This window comes from Notamacropus eugenii, chromosome 5, assembly GCF_028372415.1.
Source record: "Notamacropus eugenii isolate mMacEug1 chromosome 5, mMacEug1.pri_v2, whole genome shotgun sequence".
NCBI lineage: Eukaryota > Metazoa > Chordata > Mammalia > Diprotodontia > Macropodidae > Notamacropus > Notamacropus eugenii.
The window spans coordinates 354265665-354283419 of NC_092876.1; the positions used below are offsets into that span (position 1 = coordinate 354265665).

The following is a 17755-nucleotide window of genomic DNA, read 5'->3' on the forward strand; positions in this document are numbered from 1 at the left end:
CTGGTTCTACTCACTTCACTCTTGATTAGTTCCTATCTGTCTTCCCAGGTTTCTTTAAATTCATATTTGTTTATAATTTCTTAATAATATTCCATTGCATTCATATTCATTTTGTTCATCCATTTTCTAACCCGTAGGTAAACCTCCTTTGTTTCCATTTCTTTTCTACAACAAAAAGTGTTGCTAGAAATGTATTTGTTCATATTGATCTTTTTCCTATTTAAAAAAAATCTTTTGGGGGCACAGACATAGCAGTGGCATTGCTGGGGCAAAGTGTAAGACTAGTTTAGTAATTTTTTGGCCTTATTTCCAAATTGCTCTCCAAAATAGTTGGGCCAAGTCACATGTACTAACAATGTTTTATTATTGTATCTATCTTGCTGCAATCCTTCCAACAACTTTTATTCCTTTTTTAAAATTCCTTTTGCCACACTGTTGGGTATGCAGGGAAACCTCAGAATTGTTTTGTAAGTTTTAATTTCTCTAATTATTACTTTGTTAGTGATTTAGAACTTTTTTTTTCGTATGACTATTGATAGCTTGGATTTTTTAACTTGAAAATTTTTTATAGCCTTTGACCATATATTTATATTTTGGGAAACGACTCTTTTAATATATTTAAATCAGTTCTTTGTTTCTCTTTGATGTCAAATCCTGTCAGAGAAGTTTACTTAAAATTTTTTTTGCCCAGTTAACTTTTTCCTTTATTTTAACTTCATTGATTTTGTTTGTGCAAAAGCTTTTCAATTTTATATAATTAAAAGCCACTTTATCTTTTGTGATCCTCTTTATCCCTGGTTTGCTCATAAAATGTTCCCTCCTCCATAGTTGAAAAAAGCTAATTCCTTTCCTGCTTCTCTCATTTGTTTATGATGTGACCTTTTATATCCAGGCCATGTACCAATTTGGAGCTTATTGTGGTATGCAATGTTCTAAACCTAATTTCTGACAGACTAGTTTCTACTTTTCCCAGTAGCTTTTGACAGATAATAAGTTCTTACCCCTCAGGTGGGGTCTCTAGGTTTTTCACAATGTGTATGTGTGTGTGTATGTGTGTATGTGTGTGTGTGTGTATGTGAATTAAAAAATTTATTTGCTTCTGAATGTTGTGTAACTAATCTGTTTCGTTGCTGAACTGTAGTCTTTTTTTAAACCAGTACCAAATAGTTTTGATGATTACTGCTTTGTAGTACAGTTTGAGATCTGTTACTGGTAGGCCTTCTTCCTTCTCACTTTTTTTACATTATTTCCCTTGAGATTTTTTGACTTTTTGTTTCTCTAGATTAATTTTTTGTTATTTTGTCTCTTTTTATAAAGTTATCATTTGGTAATTTTATTGATTTGGCACTAAATAAATATATTAATTTAGGTAATATCATTTTTGTTATATCTACACATTATATTTTATTATGTTAACCTAACCATGAGTAATTAGTATCCCTCCTTTATTTCTCTAAAGCATGCTTTGTAGTTTTATTTGTAATCTCCTATGTGTTCCTTTGAAAGTACTCTGAAATATTTTAAACATTCTGCAGTCATTTTAAATGGAACTTCTCTATTTCTTCTTGATGAATTTTGTTGGTAATATGCAGAAAGGCTAATGATTTGTGTAGGTTAAATTTATATCTTGCTATTTAAGATATTATTTCAGTTAACTTTGTAGTTGACTCTGTAGGGTTCTCTCAGTAGGCTATCATATCATATGCAAAAAATGAATTATATTGTTTCTTTATGCATATTTCCTCAATTTATTTTTTTAAATTAATTTATTTAAGTTTTCAGCATTCATTTCCACAAAACTTTGGGTTCCAGATTTTCTCCCCATTTCTCTCCTCTCCCCACCCCAAAACGCTGAGCACCCTTTTTCATAATAGGACTCTCCCAACATATTAAGGCATTTACTCCCAAACCAACTTGACCACAACACAGTACTGAGATTTACAGTCCTTTTCAAGTGATCAGGTTAATTCCTTGTGCCCTAATACCCTCACAATGAATATAGATATAGAAATTCTAAGTCTGTTACAATGTCTGTGCTGAGGTACTGAAAAAGGAAACTTGAACTAGGTAAGGAAATAGCCTATAGCAGATCTCTTTGAGGGGGATCCTATAGAAGTTAGGACTGGTGAGGATGAAGTAATCTCAGGAAAAAGTGAGGTATGGTTTATTACATTTACTATCTGCATGACTTTAGATAGGTCACTTAACCTACCTGAGTTTTTCTCTCACCTCCCCCCTTTTTCCCTGCACTGAAAAGTCTTTTACTTGCCTCTTTTATGAGAGATAATTTGCCCCATTCCATTTCTCCCTTACTCCTCCTAATATATTTCTCCTTCACTGCTTAATTTCATTATTTTAAGATATGATCCCATCCTATTCAGTTCACTGTGTTCTCTGTCTCTCTCTCTATGCGTGTGTGTGTTTGAGTGTTTGTGTGTGTGTGTGTATGTGTGTGTAATCCCACCAACTACCTAGATACTGAAAAAAGTTTCAAGAGTTACAAATATTGTCTTTCCGTATAGGAATGTAAATAGTTCAACTTTAGTAAGTCCCTTATGATTTCCCTTTGCTTTTTTTGCTTTACCTTTTCTTGCTTCTCTTGATTCTTGTGTTTGAAAGTCAAATTTTCTTTTCAGCTCTGGTCTTTTCATCAAGAATGCTTGAAAGTCCTCGATTTCATTGAAAGATTATTTTTTCCCCTGAGGTATTATAGTCAGTTTTGCTGGGTAGGTGATTCTTGGTTTTAGTCTTAGTTCCTTTGACTTCTGGAATATCATATTCCATGCCCTTCAGTCCCTTAATGTAGAAGATGCTAGATCTTGTGTTATCCTGATTGTATTTCCACAATACTCGAATTATTTCTTTCTAGCCGCTTGCAATATTTTCTCTTTGACCTGGGAACTCTAGAATTTGGCAACAGTGTTCCTAGGAGTTTCTCTTTTTGGATCTCTTTCAGGAGGTGATCAGTGGATTCTTTCAATATTTATTTTGCCCCCTGGTTCTAAAATATCAGGGCAGTTTTCCTTGATAATTTCATGAAAGATGATGTCTAGGCCCTTTTTTTGATCTTGGCTTTCAGGTAGTCCCATAATTTTTAAATTGTCTCTCCTGAATCTATTTTCCAGGTCAGTTGTTTTTCCAATGAGATATTTCACATTATCTTCCATTTTTTCATTCTTTTGGTTTTGTTTTGTGATTTCTTGGTTTCTCATAAAGTCATTAGCCTCCATCTGTTCCATTCTAATTTTGAAAGAACTATTTTCTTCAGTGAGCTTTTGAATCTCCTTCTCCATTTGGCCAGTTCTGCTTTTTAAAGCATTCTTCTCCTCATTGGCTTTTTGAACCTCTTTTGCCAGTTGGGTTAGCCTATTTTTCAAGGTGTTATTTTCTTCAGCATTTTTTTGGGTCTCCTTTAGTAAGGTGTTGACCTGCTTTTCATGCTTTTCTTGCATCTCTCTCATTTCTCTTCCCAATTTTTCCTCCACCTCTCTTACTTGATTTTCAAAATCCTTTTTGAGCTCTTCCATGGCCTGAGCCCATTGAATATTTATTTTGGATGTTTGGGTTACAGAAGCCTTGACTTTTATGTCTTTCCCTGATGGTAAGCATTGTTCTTCCTCATTTGAAAGGATGGGAGAAGATATCTGTTCACCAAGAAAGTAACCTTCTATAGTCTTATTTTTTTCCCCTTTTTGGGCATTTTCCCAACCAGTTACTTAACTTTTGGGTCCTTTGTCAAGAGTAGGGTATTCTCTGGGGACCTGTAAGATCTCAATTCCTCCAAGGTGGCACAATCAAGTGTGTACACTGGTCTGGGAGTAGGAAGAGATTTTTGTGCCCAGAATCTTAGCAGTTACCTCTCCACAGCCACCTGGTCTCCAGTTCCACCATGTCAGCACTGGGGGCTGATTTTCAGATAAGCTGGATGGGCAGGGTTGCTATTCAGTGTGAGACAAAGACCACCTCCCTCAGGGCCTCTACACAGGGCGGAGGTAATATTCAGCTCCTCAGTGCCCCCAGGGGTTTTTACGCTTCAACAATGGATGCGGCTGCTGTAGGGGCTGCTGTGGGAACTGCTGCTGCCTGCCTGTGTGGCCTATGCAGTGGCGGCTGCCTAAGGCCATAACGGGAAGGCCCTTCTCCCTTCCTGGCCAGCTGAAAAAACCCTGTAACTGACCTTTGGTGCCTGTGGGTTGAGGGATCTGTGAACCACTGCTACTGGGAGTGGGGATTCCATGACTGGAGTTTCCACCCCCGAGGGCTGTTCGCTAGCCCATGCGCCACGAGGCCAAGGCTGGGCTGGGCTCCGCTTTGGACCAGCGCAACCGGTAATCTCCTCCACTCTGTTGTTCTCCACTTCTGCTGCTCCAAAATTGGTTGAAAGTCCCTCTCTACAGGTATTTTATGAGCTATGTGGGGAGAGCTTGCCTTTGTGTGTCTTTCTACTCTGCCATCTTGACTCTGCCCCCTGAGAAGTCAGCTGTCATTTTTAAAAGCTTGATATATTAGGATCAGGGAATCCAGTACTGGAAGTCATCTTAGATCATCCACTTTCAACTCTTTGACTTAAGTAAAACCTCCAGGGATTGAATTACTTGCCTAGGGTCACACAGCCAGTGCCGGTATTCTGTCAGTCTTCCAAAATTTATAATTCTGTTATGTAAGAATTTCTACCCCAACTAGTTATATTCAGGCATCAAACTTTTATTTGGCAGTTAGTATGTGTCAGGCATAGTGCTAAGCTCTTATTAAGGTGGAAATCCATTTGATAAAGAGTATGCAGAAGGCAGGGATATATGCCTATTGTTAATGATTTATATAAGGCAAATAGTAGTTGTCCTTTATGTGTAAATATTAACAAAATGTGGGATGTTGTTGAGTAGTACAAGGTGAAAGATATATATATATATATGTATATATATATATATACACACACATATGAATATGATATATTCTAAATATAATTAGATTTTAAAAATCATGTCATGTTGCTGTTTTGAAACTTTATTTTTTAGTAAATAAATACTTACAAAGGAGGGCTGTCAGGTTGTCTGGTTGTTTTAGAGTAGAGAAAAACCATTAAGAGTGAGAGGAGCACATTACTTATTAATTTAGTATGTTCAAGAAAAGATAAACTAATAATATGGTAGTTTCAGTAATTCCTAAGTTTTGGAGAGCCTTTAGACAGGTTACTTACCTGAAAGATGAGAACTTTACACAGCATCCAATAACAGTTCATTGTTTTTGAACTAGCAAATTAATTTTACAGCCCTAACAGCCTAAGCAATAACTGTCAGGTACTTTGCTGACAACAAAGTGTTTAAGTATCGTAACCTTCACAATATAGCATTTTGAAAAAAAGCAATATCTTCTTGAGACTTTTATATTATACAGATATCTACTGTGTCTGTCTCCAAGTTAAAACTGTATCATTTTAAAATTGACTATTTAATGGACAGAGCCATCATACCAGATTTCTCATTCAAGTTGGTTTAATGCAAGTTGGTCAGGTGTGTACTGTGTGTAAGAAAGACACTGCTAGGAGCTAGGAATATGTAAAATGGCAGAGTCTCTGCCCTCAAAGAATTTATGGGCTGACAGGGGATGAGACCTGGACACAAATAATTATAATACTTCAGTACTTTAAGGTTCTCTGATTTAATTGTCTGTCTTACTCTTGTGACACAGATCACACATGTACCCCTCTGTCACTTAGAGAATTGCCATGGCCCTGAATTTCCTTCTCTGTGGCCATCCTGGTCATAAGATACCAGACGTACCAGGCTGTCACTAAGACTGGTCTTCTATTTGGAGTCTTTCTACTTAGAACTTGGGCTCTGCTAATATATAAGATCACTTTCATGCTACGTGTAGACGTTGGTGGTGAAATTTAGTGTAGAAAGTGATTATAAAGCAAAGTTAGAAAAAAGACTAAGTGAATTTAAAAATAGCCAGAGTGTTCTGGGAGATTAAAGGACAGACATGGTTCCTGGAGAAATTATAGAAGGCACTGTGGATGAGATGGCACCTAAACTGCCCCTTAAAAGAGATGATATTAGATATTAATAGACTGAAATTGGGGGATAAGAGAGAATATATGCAAAGCACTCAGGTAGAAGAAGACAGGATTAAGGATAAGGAACAGCGAGTGGTCTGGTTTGATAGGATTATAGAATATATAAAGAGGAATAATGTGAACTAAGGGTTGAGGCAGGTTAGAAGCAGATTGTAAAGAGCCTTGAATGCCAAGCCAAGAAACTTGTGTTTTATCAGAAGACAAATTAGAACTACTGTGTTTTTTTAATATGTTTTATTTTGTTTTGTTTGCAGTGATGTAGTTAAATTTTTACATTAGAAAATTTACTTTTGTAGGAGTATAAAGGATGGCTTGGAAAGGAGAGAGGTTGAAGGTAGAGATATTGGTTAGGAAGTGATTAGAATAGTTTGAGTCAGTATTAATATGGTACTGATGGTAATAGAAAAGAGGTGCTGGGTACTTCCAAGATATAATCAATGGGAGCGCTGGTTCACCTCCTCCTGTTCCTCAGCCAGCTTCTATGAACAAGTGTGATGTTGTTCCCTTTCTCTTCAGTGCATCTTGACTGCCTGGTGTCCTGCTTCTTGTTTGTTGCCCCAGCGCTGTGGTCTCTGTCTCTTTGGTATTAATAAGTACTAAGGACTGGCAGCGGTTGGACAGATACAGGTAAAGAAAGGACTAGAGCAAAGAGTTGTCCTACAACTGTTGGGGGCCCAAGCAACAACAAGTTAGAACTGGGGGAATTTCTGTTCAGGTTCTTAGAATCAAGAAAGTTAAGAGGGACCTGAGTCTACTTGAGGGTTTGGTGCTCCCTACATTCTTACTCTGTACATTCTTGTTAATAAAGGCCTTTTTTTCCAGATGTATATTTAGGATAGTCAACCCAAAGAGAAAATTATGGGGGTGATTCTGTACCTTACCCCAGGTCTCTATGGGATAATAAACTTGGAACAGGTAGAAGAAAAGATTATATGCTCTAACCTTGAGTTAAACTACACCAATATAATATTGTGTGCTGTTATAAAATGGAGGAGGTGGGTAAGAGGAGAGAAAATGAAGGCATTTTAAGATGAAGGGCGTTTTAAAGGGCAAGAGTGGATAAAGGATGTCAGCAAAAGGACAAGGCACTAATTAGAACCAAGGAGCTGTTTTCCCTTTCTAACATAGGAATGTTGGAGTGACTTGTTAAAGCAAGAAAATAGTTTCATTATAAGGAAATTGGTTGTTAAAGTGAGAGTCTATTTGAGTGTTTCTGTGGTTATTTCTTTTGACTTTGAAGTTTTTGATGGGTAATTGGATCTCATCCTTTCTTTCCCTCTCTCCCCTTCCCTCTTCCCCTCTCTCCCCTCTCTCTCTCTGTCTCTCTGTCTGTCTGTCTGTCTGTCTCTCTCTCTCTGTCTCCCTCTCTCCCTAGATTCTCTCTGATCACTACCAGATGCAGGATGCATTGGAAAGATCAGATGAGATGATGGCTGTAGCAAAAGATCTGTTTGGTGATGCTCCTCGTAGGCGCACAGGTAAGTTGTTCAATTTAAGCATAATCGACTTTCTTTTATTAGCAATAACACCACTGTACTGTATATCGGATATAATGCTTTTCCCTTACCAACTGAACCTACAGATTGAACTGGCTAATGAATTTGTACGCACATCTCTATTAGTTATCCTTTGGTCATTTAAGTTGCTTGTGCCCTTTAGGAATTTTATGGGTTGAACTAGTTGATCTCAGAAGACCCTTTCAGATGTGAAAGTCTGAGATTCTTTGTTAGCTACAAGTAGCATAGCTAGTAGGAGACTAATATTGAGGCTTCTGAAACTTATCTCAAGATATTTATAGGAACTGTATATTAGGTATTATGTGGTTAACAAGAAGTGACCCATTTAACATTCATTACAACTAATTATTATAATAAATTATAACATAACAGCAATTATTACATTTTAATCCAGAAGATAAAACATCTTTTCAGAATAAAACTCATTTTAAAATAAAGAAGTCCTTAAAATCCTCCCTTTAAAAGTACATTTAATGACTTGGACAATGTGGAGTACTGTGTATGGAGAGTTGGCCTTGGCGTAGGGAAGGCATGCGGCCAAGACCCATTTCTTTATGGCCCTGGGCAAGCACCTTAAAATCTCAGTGCCCCAGGCACTCTGAGACTTTAAGTTGGTAGAGGAAGTTTATTTATTAGGAATACTCTATCCCAGTAAGATCACAGGTCCAGTCCTCTCCCATCTCTTCCAGATGATGAAAACGCAAAAAGTACTGAGCCACTTTTGAGTGTATTGTATTATCTTCTTCCATGTGGGGAGACACATAAGTATCTTAACTGAAAATGTAAAACTTGTTCATTTTAATTTGGCACTCAGTATTTCATAAAAGACTACGTATAAATGGAGAGCTATCCTGTAGTAATACACAACAGTATTGAAATCAACTTTGTGAGTTAACCAAATGATTGTGACTTGCTTCTTTGTCTTCTGTAGGCTATCCCAATGTAACAATAGCTCCTGACTCTGAGATTGGTTCCTCCCCTGGCCCTATTGTGTCAAAAAGAGACCCTCTCACTGAGTCAATCCTTAACGAATCTACTGTTGACTTTCAGGTAATGTTATCCTATTATAATTCTAATAATATATTAAATGCTAGAATTAAATTTAAGTTTTGCAGTTGAAACTTAAACAGTTAAAATAGCATCAAATGTGAGATTGTTGTCATAGTAATGATTACTCAATTGCCTTGTATGTTCTGTGTGTAATATTTGATATACTCTGCTAGGATAAAGTAGTAGGATAAAGTAGTATGACTGATTCCAAAAAGAATACACAAATCAGTGTCATCTTTTTATGGTTACATGTCCTGTACATTATTAATATGTTTAAACCATAGTGGCTTTGAGAAATGAGTAATTTACAAGCTATGTAGACAAATATTACATCCAGTTATTTGGAACCTAATTGGAACCTCAAATTAACATGAACTTTTACAGCAGTCATTTTCATGAAAGAGGCAAGTTACAAGAAAACCTTGAAGTATAGTTTAAAATGTCTTCTGGGGGAAAATAAGGACAACTTCTAAGGACTATCCTGCATGTAGTAGATTTTCAGCGCAACCTTTGAAATCTCTGCTGACCCTATGGTGATTGATGTCTTCTGGAACTAACAGTGGAAAGAATGCTGGATGTGGAGTCAAAAGACCTTGCTTTGAGCCCTGGCTTAGAGACTGGTTGTGTGATCTTGGGAAAGTTCACTTAACATCTCAGCTCCTATTTCCTCAAGGATGGGAAGAGTAATACTTAACCTTTCTATCTTACAGGGTTATTGTGAGGATCAAGTAAAATAATATATTTAAACTACATTGTAAACTCTAAGTAAAATGTCATATAATTATGTTATCAAATCATAAATCACATTTAACATCCTACTTATTAGTTTGATTATATGAACTAACATAATTTTGAAAGATTTTTAACAGTAAGGGTCAGATCAAGAATTCTTTAACCAGAAAATGAAATTAACCAAACTTCTTTAACAATTTCATGTACCTTAACAATTCTGTGTAATCAAGATTTTACTCGATGTAGTATTTTATAAAACTATCTAGTAATGCGTTTTACCTAGTAGTCAAGAATCCTTGTATATACCCTTCACCCCTTTAGAATATAGCTGCAAATCTGGAAGTAAGTGGAAGGAAAAAACCTTTGTAGAAGAGAGTGAAAATAAATTCATACTGTAGCAATTTAGAATTTGTAACCATTTGTATGGTTTTTTTTTCTCTTTAGTACATCTCTTCTTTAGATATTATATCAAGTGGTACTGTAAACAGGAGTTTAACTTAGTAGTTGAAGCTGTTGAAACACTTTTGTTAAGGACCTTTGCTAGGACCATCTATGCACCACTCCATGCTACCTCTCAAGGACAGTGTTATAACTTTGGTACACTACTGGACCTAATGTAAACAAAGGAAATAATTGGATCTCTCCATACCACCTAGCACAGAACTGTGCATACAGTAGAATCTTGATAAGTGATGTTGACTGTTTTCTGTTTTTAGAAAAATTTTTAAAAGTAACTAGCATATTGCAGTTTGTCTACTCATGAATTATTTTGAGTTAATATATTTGAAAACAGAATTCTGTTGATCTGCTATATCTAAATATAGTTATGTATAGCTATATGTAGCATATAAAATGGCATAACATATATTAATTACATATATTTATATAATTTCTATAATATGATTATATATAATTAATAAAAATTATCTATAATATGCATAGCATATATAGATACCTACACATGCACAGATTAACACCCCATGTATATGGAATTCAGAGTTATAACACAGAAGTGACAAACATCTCTAAACTACACAGATGTTATCATAAAGCTGTGGTGCAAAGGACCATGTATTTTATTTTGTTGGCAAGTCCCTGATATCTCATTCAGAGCTTTTTCCCCCCTCTATTTTAGGTACAGGTTTTATAGTTTGGATTATTTGGTGGTTTTAGCACATATTGCATTAAAAATAAGGAATAGAAAGATGATGTTAACAAAAAGTGATAGTTGACAGCTAGGAGGACCATAAGAAAATCATCTTAAACACAAAAGCACCAAGATCTAGAGCTATTAGGGTAACCTCTGAGGGTACTATTCAGCATAATTGTTATTCATAATAATGACCCTTGTTTTTCAATAAAAGTTTGATTATATTAATTGCCTTAAGGCAGGAAAGTACTGAATACATGTTGGAAATATTGCATCAAAATGTTTAGATAGTGTTTTAGCTTTTAAAAAGGATTGAATTTTACTTAATTTAAAAAATTTCTTACTTGGAACATGTTCCATAATGGTGCTGAATAAATGTGATGCTATATATGCATTTATTTTTGCACAGAATCAAATTAAATTGAAGCTTTTGTGATTTTGAATTTATGCTGACAATGTTACTCCTAATCCAAAAGAAAATTAGTGTTGCATGAAAACCAGGGGGGAAAAACTACTATTTTCCTTGTGATCAGTGGAAGCTTTGCCCAGGTTGACTCCAGTTCTCACATTTGCAGAGTAAGCAGTGTTATATACAGTAAAGAAAACAGTGATGGTGTAGAAAAAGTCCTGGATGTTGGTTTAAGTCCATGTCTTCTATTTATTATCTGTGTGACCTTGAGGAAGTCACTTAACTTATCTGATCCTCAGTTTCCTCCTCTTTAAAATCAAAAGCATAGAATATTTAACTTTTAATATCCCTACTAGCTCTAAATCTTTAGATCATAAGCAGCAGTGGAAAAGAGTCCAGAGGCTGGAGTTCATAGTACTTGAATTCAAATCCTGATTTTGGTACTTAGTACTTATGTGACCTTGGGCAATTCATTTAAAATCTCTGAGCCTCAGTTTCTTTCCCTGTAAGATAAGAATATTGAGCTCCCTAATCTTTAAGTTCCTTACATCTCTGTCTAGATCAGAGATCAGTAAATTATGGCCCACACTGCTTGTTTCTTGAATTGCTGTGGATGAAGAATAGCTTTTTACATTTTTAAGAAAGATTTACTGTATTTAAAAATGTAAAAAACATTCTTAGTATGAAGACTGTACAAAATCAAGCAGGCTGTAGTTTGACCTTGATCAAGATCAGTGATTCTGTCATCACTATGATCCAAGGAGCAGTAAGTCAAGACTTATTCCCCCCTGTGGTTTAGTAGCTCTGTAGTTGGAGCCCAAGGAAGGAGAGAATTGATCTAAATGCATAATTTTTTGTGATGTATTCTGAGGTAGGCTCTTAATGAGGTAGAAGAAGGAGAAGGTGAAGAAACTGTCAACAGCCAGTCAGAAGAAAGTGAAAATGAACTGGATGACTCTCTGAACTTTCAGTCTAATATGAGAACAGACAGGTAAGAGTATGTGAAAGAAGTGTCTATGACTCTTTGCTTCTCAAAACTATCTCATATATTTATTTAATGTGTTTTCTGAGAACCATATTTTTGGAATTGGAAGCCTTTACCAAAGAGTCACACTTGACCACTGACACTGAAAGCAATACTTGTTGTTGTTTTACAAGCATATGTTTTTCTCACCCAAGGAATGCTTGTAGCTTAAACTGACATCCACAGGTGGGAACACAGAGGAGAAGGCCACAGGCAGAATCTGTCTTTAGACAACTACAGTAAGAGGAAGGGTGGTGAATTGCTGTGAGAAAGCTGCTTCTTGACCATTGCAGCATGCTAATTACTGTGGGAGGTGTGGCACCAATGCAGTATTCACAGTGCTCATGGCAGCCAGGAATATCTCAGCACAATTCTGAATCTCAAAATACCACAGATTCTCCACATGGAAGGCAGAATCAAAACATTTATTCAGATGCCAGAAAGCCAAATCCATCACAGCAACAAAAATCTATACCCAAGAACAATGCAGAGGACGACACTATCCCCAAGCCTTCCCTGACTAGGTTTCCCACAAACCAGCTCCATTAAACAAAATCACAAACAAGCTCTTTCCCTCACACTAATCAGGAGCCTGCATCCTTCCTAGCTTTGACTGCTCTCAAGACTAACTTCCTCTCAGCTCTGCTCTATCTTTCTTGTTCTACCCATTCAGCAAACTCCTCCCACCACAGGCTCCATGTGACCCAGGCTTCCATGTGACCCAGTTAGGCCACATAGGCCTATTAATGAATATGAAAGATCTCCTCATTTTAAATTACCGTTACAGGGAGATGGCTAGATTTTCAGTGTCTTCCATGGGGTAGTATATTGAACCCTGTCATAGAACCAGTAGCCAACACCTCCAAAACCAGAGTTGTCAAGTAGATACCTTAAATTCAACATGTCCAAAATGGAACTCATTATCTAAATTCCCCCTCCCCCTCCAACCACCCCCAACCTTCCCAGTTACCTCTTAGAGGGGAATACTATTCTCCCAGGCCCTCAGGTTTGCAACCTGGGAATCATCTTGGATTCTTCACTATTTCTCACCCCCTTACCCACACTATAGCCAAGGTCTGTCAATTTCACCTTTTCAACATCTCTTGAATGTGCCATCTTCTCTCTTCTGACAGTGCCACCACTCTAGTGGAGGCCCTTATAATTACCTGTCTGGATTATTGCAAGAGCCTGCCTACCTCAAGTCTTTCCCCACTGTAATCTGTCCTCCATTCAGCTGTCACAGTGATTTTCCCAAAGCATAAGTCTGACCATGTCATCTTCCTACTCAGTAAACTTTGGTGGCTTCCTATTGCTTTCAGGATCAAATACAAAAATCCTGCCTGACATTCATATCTCCCTCCTACCTTTCTAGTCTTCTTACACCTTACTCCCTAGTACATAACTCTCTGAGCCGGTGACACTGACTTCCTGAAGTCAGTTCCATGAAGAAGACATCCCATCTCTCACCTCCAGTCATTCTCTCTGGCTGTCTCTCATGACTGCAACACTTTCCCTCCTCTGTTCTGACTACTGACCTTTCTGGCTTCCTTTAGGTCCCATCTAAGATCTCACTTAATTTAGGAAGCCTTTCCTAACCCCTCTTAATTCCAGTGCCTTCCCTCTGTTGAGTATTTCCTATTTTTCCTGTATGTAGCTTGCTTTATAGATATTTGCTTTCATGTTGTCCTCTCCATTAGATTGTCAGCTTCTTGAGGGAAGGGACTTTTTTGTCTCTTTTTAAAACCTCAGTTCTTAGCACAATGCCTGGCACATAGTAGGCATTCAGTAAATGTTTATTGATTGCAATAATCAAAATTGACTATTTTATCTCATGTAATTGCCTCTATCCCTGTTAGGTTAAGAAATTATCTTTTCATAGTTGTGAAAGGTGTGTGATTTGTTTCTCTTCCACTTTTTTTATGTTGTGATCTTTAATACTGAAGTTATATATCCAATTTGAATTTACTGTGAAATATGGTAATGAAATTTTTATACTCAATTTTAATTCTGCAATGTTAGCTTCAGACTTGGTATTTTTTCTTTCAATTACATTTCTTTTTTCTCCCTGACAACACTTGAGCTTTCTTTAACATAGTTCTTGGAGTTAATGCTGAAGAACTTCTTAAAGGCTAGAAAACCTAGAAATGAATCTTTCTGATAGTGCAATTTTTGGGATCAAGATGTAGGATAGATACATGCCTAGTACTAAATTCTGCTATGTAGAAAGTTCATATGGTGATTTTTGAATAATAAATAGGTTGTTGATCAATCAATCAATCAGTAGTGTTGATTATTTAAAATCACTTTCTATAGTAGTCAACGTCATTCTTCCTAATCATTTTTTTCTACTGGAAGTGAAAAATGTATTTTCTATTTGGATCAAGAGACAATCTGGTATAATAGACTGGAAGTCAGGAGACTTGGGTTCTGATCCTTGCTTGAGCTATCTAATTGATTTTAAGCAGTCAATTACTGAGCTTCAGTGTCTTATTTATACAGTAAGGGAATTGGAGTAGATAATCCATATAGTGTTTTGGAACGTTGCTATTGCATGATTCTAAAAATTCTTCTAGACTTAATCAAATTGAACAGTTTTAATAGTCAAGATTTTTTGATTTTTTTTTGCTACTTTTTTATATATTTATAGTAACTATTTACTAATAGTAAATAGTAACTATTTACGTATGTGTAATTGATCTAAAGGCTTCTTCAGTGCCTAAATGAAGAAAATTCTGAATTCATTTCTAAGTTATGTACAAGTTTGCGGCAGAAAAATGCTACATCACAAACAGTGATTCCACCAACGACTCCAACAGTTGCTACTCCATCACTGGAACATAGAGGTTAGTTCTAACAATACGTTGTTCTTAATAGCTCATATTTACATAGTTCTTTAAACCTTATACATTATTTTCTTCACAACAGTACTATGAGAGGAGGTATGAGAAAACAGAGTTCTGAACAGAGAAGTTAAATGGCTTGCCCAAGGCTGCAGATTAGCCTCAGAATTGGGAATGGAGGTTAGGTCTCCTGACCCTGTGTCAGTCACTCTCCACTATCCCATGACCCATCAAAGAAGGGGAAGACTACTGTGTAGTGTTCTTTATAGAACAGGGGCATTATGAAAGGAGCATCAGTTGATTTTTGGCCATATTTGCCTAATTGAATATGATGCTGATATTTTTGTTGATTTAAATAACTGTATTTTGTTCATATGAGGTGAAGTTGTTTCCTTTCAACAGCTTTGAATGCTACTCAAGCAGTCAAGAGGATCCAGTCAAGGCTGCCACCTGAGGAACCTGCACAGAATGTAGACTCAAATTACATTGTGGGACAAGTACTGAATCCTAACTCAAGAAAACAGAAACAACAGTTAGCCAGAGGTTTGATTTCTTTGTTTATAAAGATGGATTACACATTTAACTCTATAGAATTGTTTTGGTGAATAGAATTTTCTTCCTGGCATGTGGTCAGATACCAAACTAAAATAGAAGTTTATTGAATGATTCCAGGGAATTTCTTTTTCTATTCTAAACAGCTCTGTAGAAAACTGATTCTATTTCATTTAGAGTAGGTGCCATAGTATGCTCACTCTAAATTATAAAAAGCAAAACTATATCAAAAAGTATTTTATTTTATCTTATTTTTATGTTTTATTTATGTATTTTGTTTTAAGATTGCAAACATTTGCTGATTACCCACACTCCAGGTAAAGCCTTTTGAGGTCTCTTATAACAGAACAAAACAGTCATTGTAGTAAACCCATCTGAAAATGTATAAAACATTATAAAATCAATTATAAAAATATTATACATTCTAAAATGTATAAAAAATGTATAAAGCATAGTACTTCCTATCCCTCTATTTTTAAATTGTTTCTAACAAAAATCTTGGGTAGACCAATTTTCTCCCTCCCAGCTCCCCACTCCACTAGGAAAAAAAATAAAAACAAATTTCGTGTAACAAATATGCATAGTTAGGCAAAACCCATTGTCTCATTGGCTGTATTCAGAACTATAAACGTCTTATTTTGTGCCCTAAATCTATATTATCTTTCTGTCAGGGGAATGATAACGTATTTAATCACTGGACCTCTGGAATCTTGGATGGCCATTGTATTGATCATAATTCTTATAATTTTCAAAGTTATTTGTTTTTACAGTATTATATACATTTTTCTCTTGATTTTTCTTGTTTTATTCTTAAACAGTTTATTAAAATCTTTAAAAGTATTCATTTTTATGATTATTTTGTAATATGCATGTTATAGTATAAATTGTTCTTCTGGTTTTACATACTTCATTCTACATCAGTTTTATTATTCTGTGTTTTTTTGACATCATTTGTTTATTTCTTGTAGCACAGTAGTATTCTGTCACATTCATGTACCGCAAGTTATTCAGCCATTCCTCAATTGTTGAGCATCTCTTTAATTTCTAGTTTTTTGCCACCACAAAAAGTGACTATAAATAATTTTCTGCGTGTGGCACTTTTTCAGTTTCCTTTGATTTTGGGGAAGGTATAAGGCAGTGGTATATTTGGGTCAAAGAACATATATTACTTAATACTCTTTTGTGTATAATTCCAAATTGTTTTCCTGAATGGTTGTAACTATTCACTGATCCACCAATAATGTATCATAATGTCTGTTTTCCCACAGCATTCAACATTATTGAACATTCAATATTATTATTCAGCATTATTATTTTCCTTTTTTGTCATCTTTGCCAATTTGACAGTTATGAGGTAGAATCTCAAAATTGCTTTAATTGAGTTTCTCTGATTAGTAGTGATATGTACCAGTTTTTTCTTATGGCTGTAGATAGCTTGGGTTTCTTGAAAATTGCTTGTTCTTATCTTTAGACCATTTATCAATTGGAGAATGGCTCTTAATCTTATAAATTCTTATAAATCTGAAGCAGTTCTGTGTGTGTGCGCATTTGGATGTGTCTTTGCCTGGTTTTTAATTAAAAGATGCTGCTTTCTCACTCTCAGTGAAGAAGAAACCAGATTTGCCTGTTCCTCCTAAGGTGAAGAAAAATGTTTCTTTCAACAATGTAACCACCTCAGATTTACCAAGTACTGATGGTTCCAGCCTGGATACCTTGAAACACATGATTCATGAAGTGGAACATGAAATGGAAGAATATGAACGATGGACAGGGCGAGAAGTCAAGGGATGGAAAAACAATCAAGGTCTGACTGGGTTTACTTTGTCCCTAGTGAGTTCCCTTTGTCGGCTGGTGCGCTACCTTAAGGAGGTAAGAGAAAACACGGGCCTAAGTGGTTGTTTTCATTTCTACTTCACTTTGTTATAAACCTAAAAGTAGTTTGAAGCACCAAACTAAGTGCAATAAACACTTGATTATGTAAGTTAATAATAAATATAAAAGGGTTCTGTCCTTTAAATATTATCTGCAGTAAAATTTTAGTTTCAAATAGATGTTCGCTGGGTACTATGTGAAAGTCAACATGATAAGGAAATCCATACTAGTTTTAATTTGAGCCTAAACAAAATATAAGTAGGATCAAAACACATGCCAAACCCAAACAAATACAAGTAATATCTAACATATGTGATTTTGGATTATTATACATTGCTTCTATTAGTTTACAGCTGAGAACTCAGATGAAATGAGATTGAATTAGTTTGCTGTTCTTTAATGATTGTGATGAAGATACAAAAAATTCACTGTTATAGCTAACTCAGTCCCTTTTCACTATTTTAGACATTACAAGACAAAAAATTTTAGCATCGTAGTGCCTTTTGCATTTTTATGCATATTTCCATCTTCTT

General features: G+C 35.7%; 1 protein-coding gene across 2 annotated transcripts in view; it reads left to right on the forward strand.

Annotated features, from left to right (window-relative positions):
- Positions 1-17755, forward strand: part of SPICE1 (spindle and centriole associated protein 1) — a 72622-nt gene that overhangs the window by 25089 nt on the left and 29778 nt on the right. For both annotated transcript variants that reach the window (XM_072613984.1, XM_072613985.1), the window contains 6 exons: positions 7452-7554; positions 8525-8643; positions 11810-11925; positions 14662-14801; positions 15201-15341; positions 16954-17219. In XM_072613984.1, coding sequence (XP_072470085.1) covers positions 7452-7554; positions 8525-8643; positions 11810-11925; positions 14662-14801; positions 15201-15341; positions 16954-17219 — 885 coding nt within the window. The remainder of the gene's footprint in view (positions 1-7451; positions 7555-8524; positions 8644-11809; positions 11926-14661; positions 14802-15200; positions 15342-16953; positions 17220-17755) is intronic.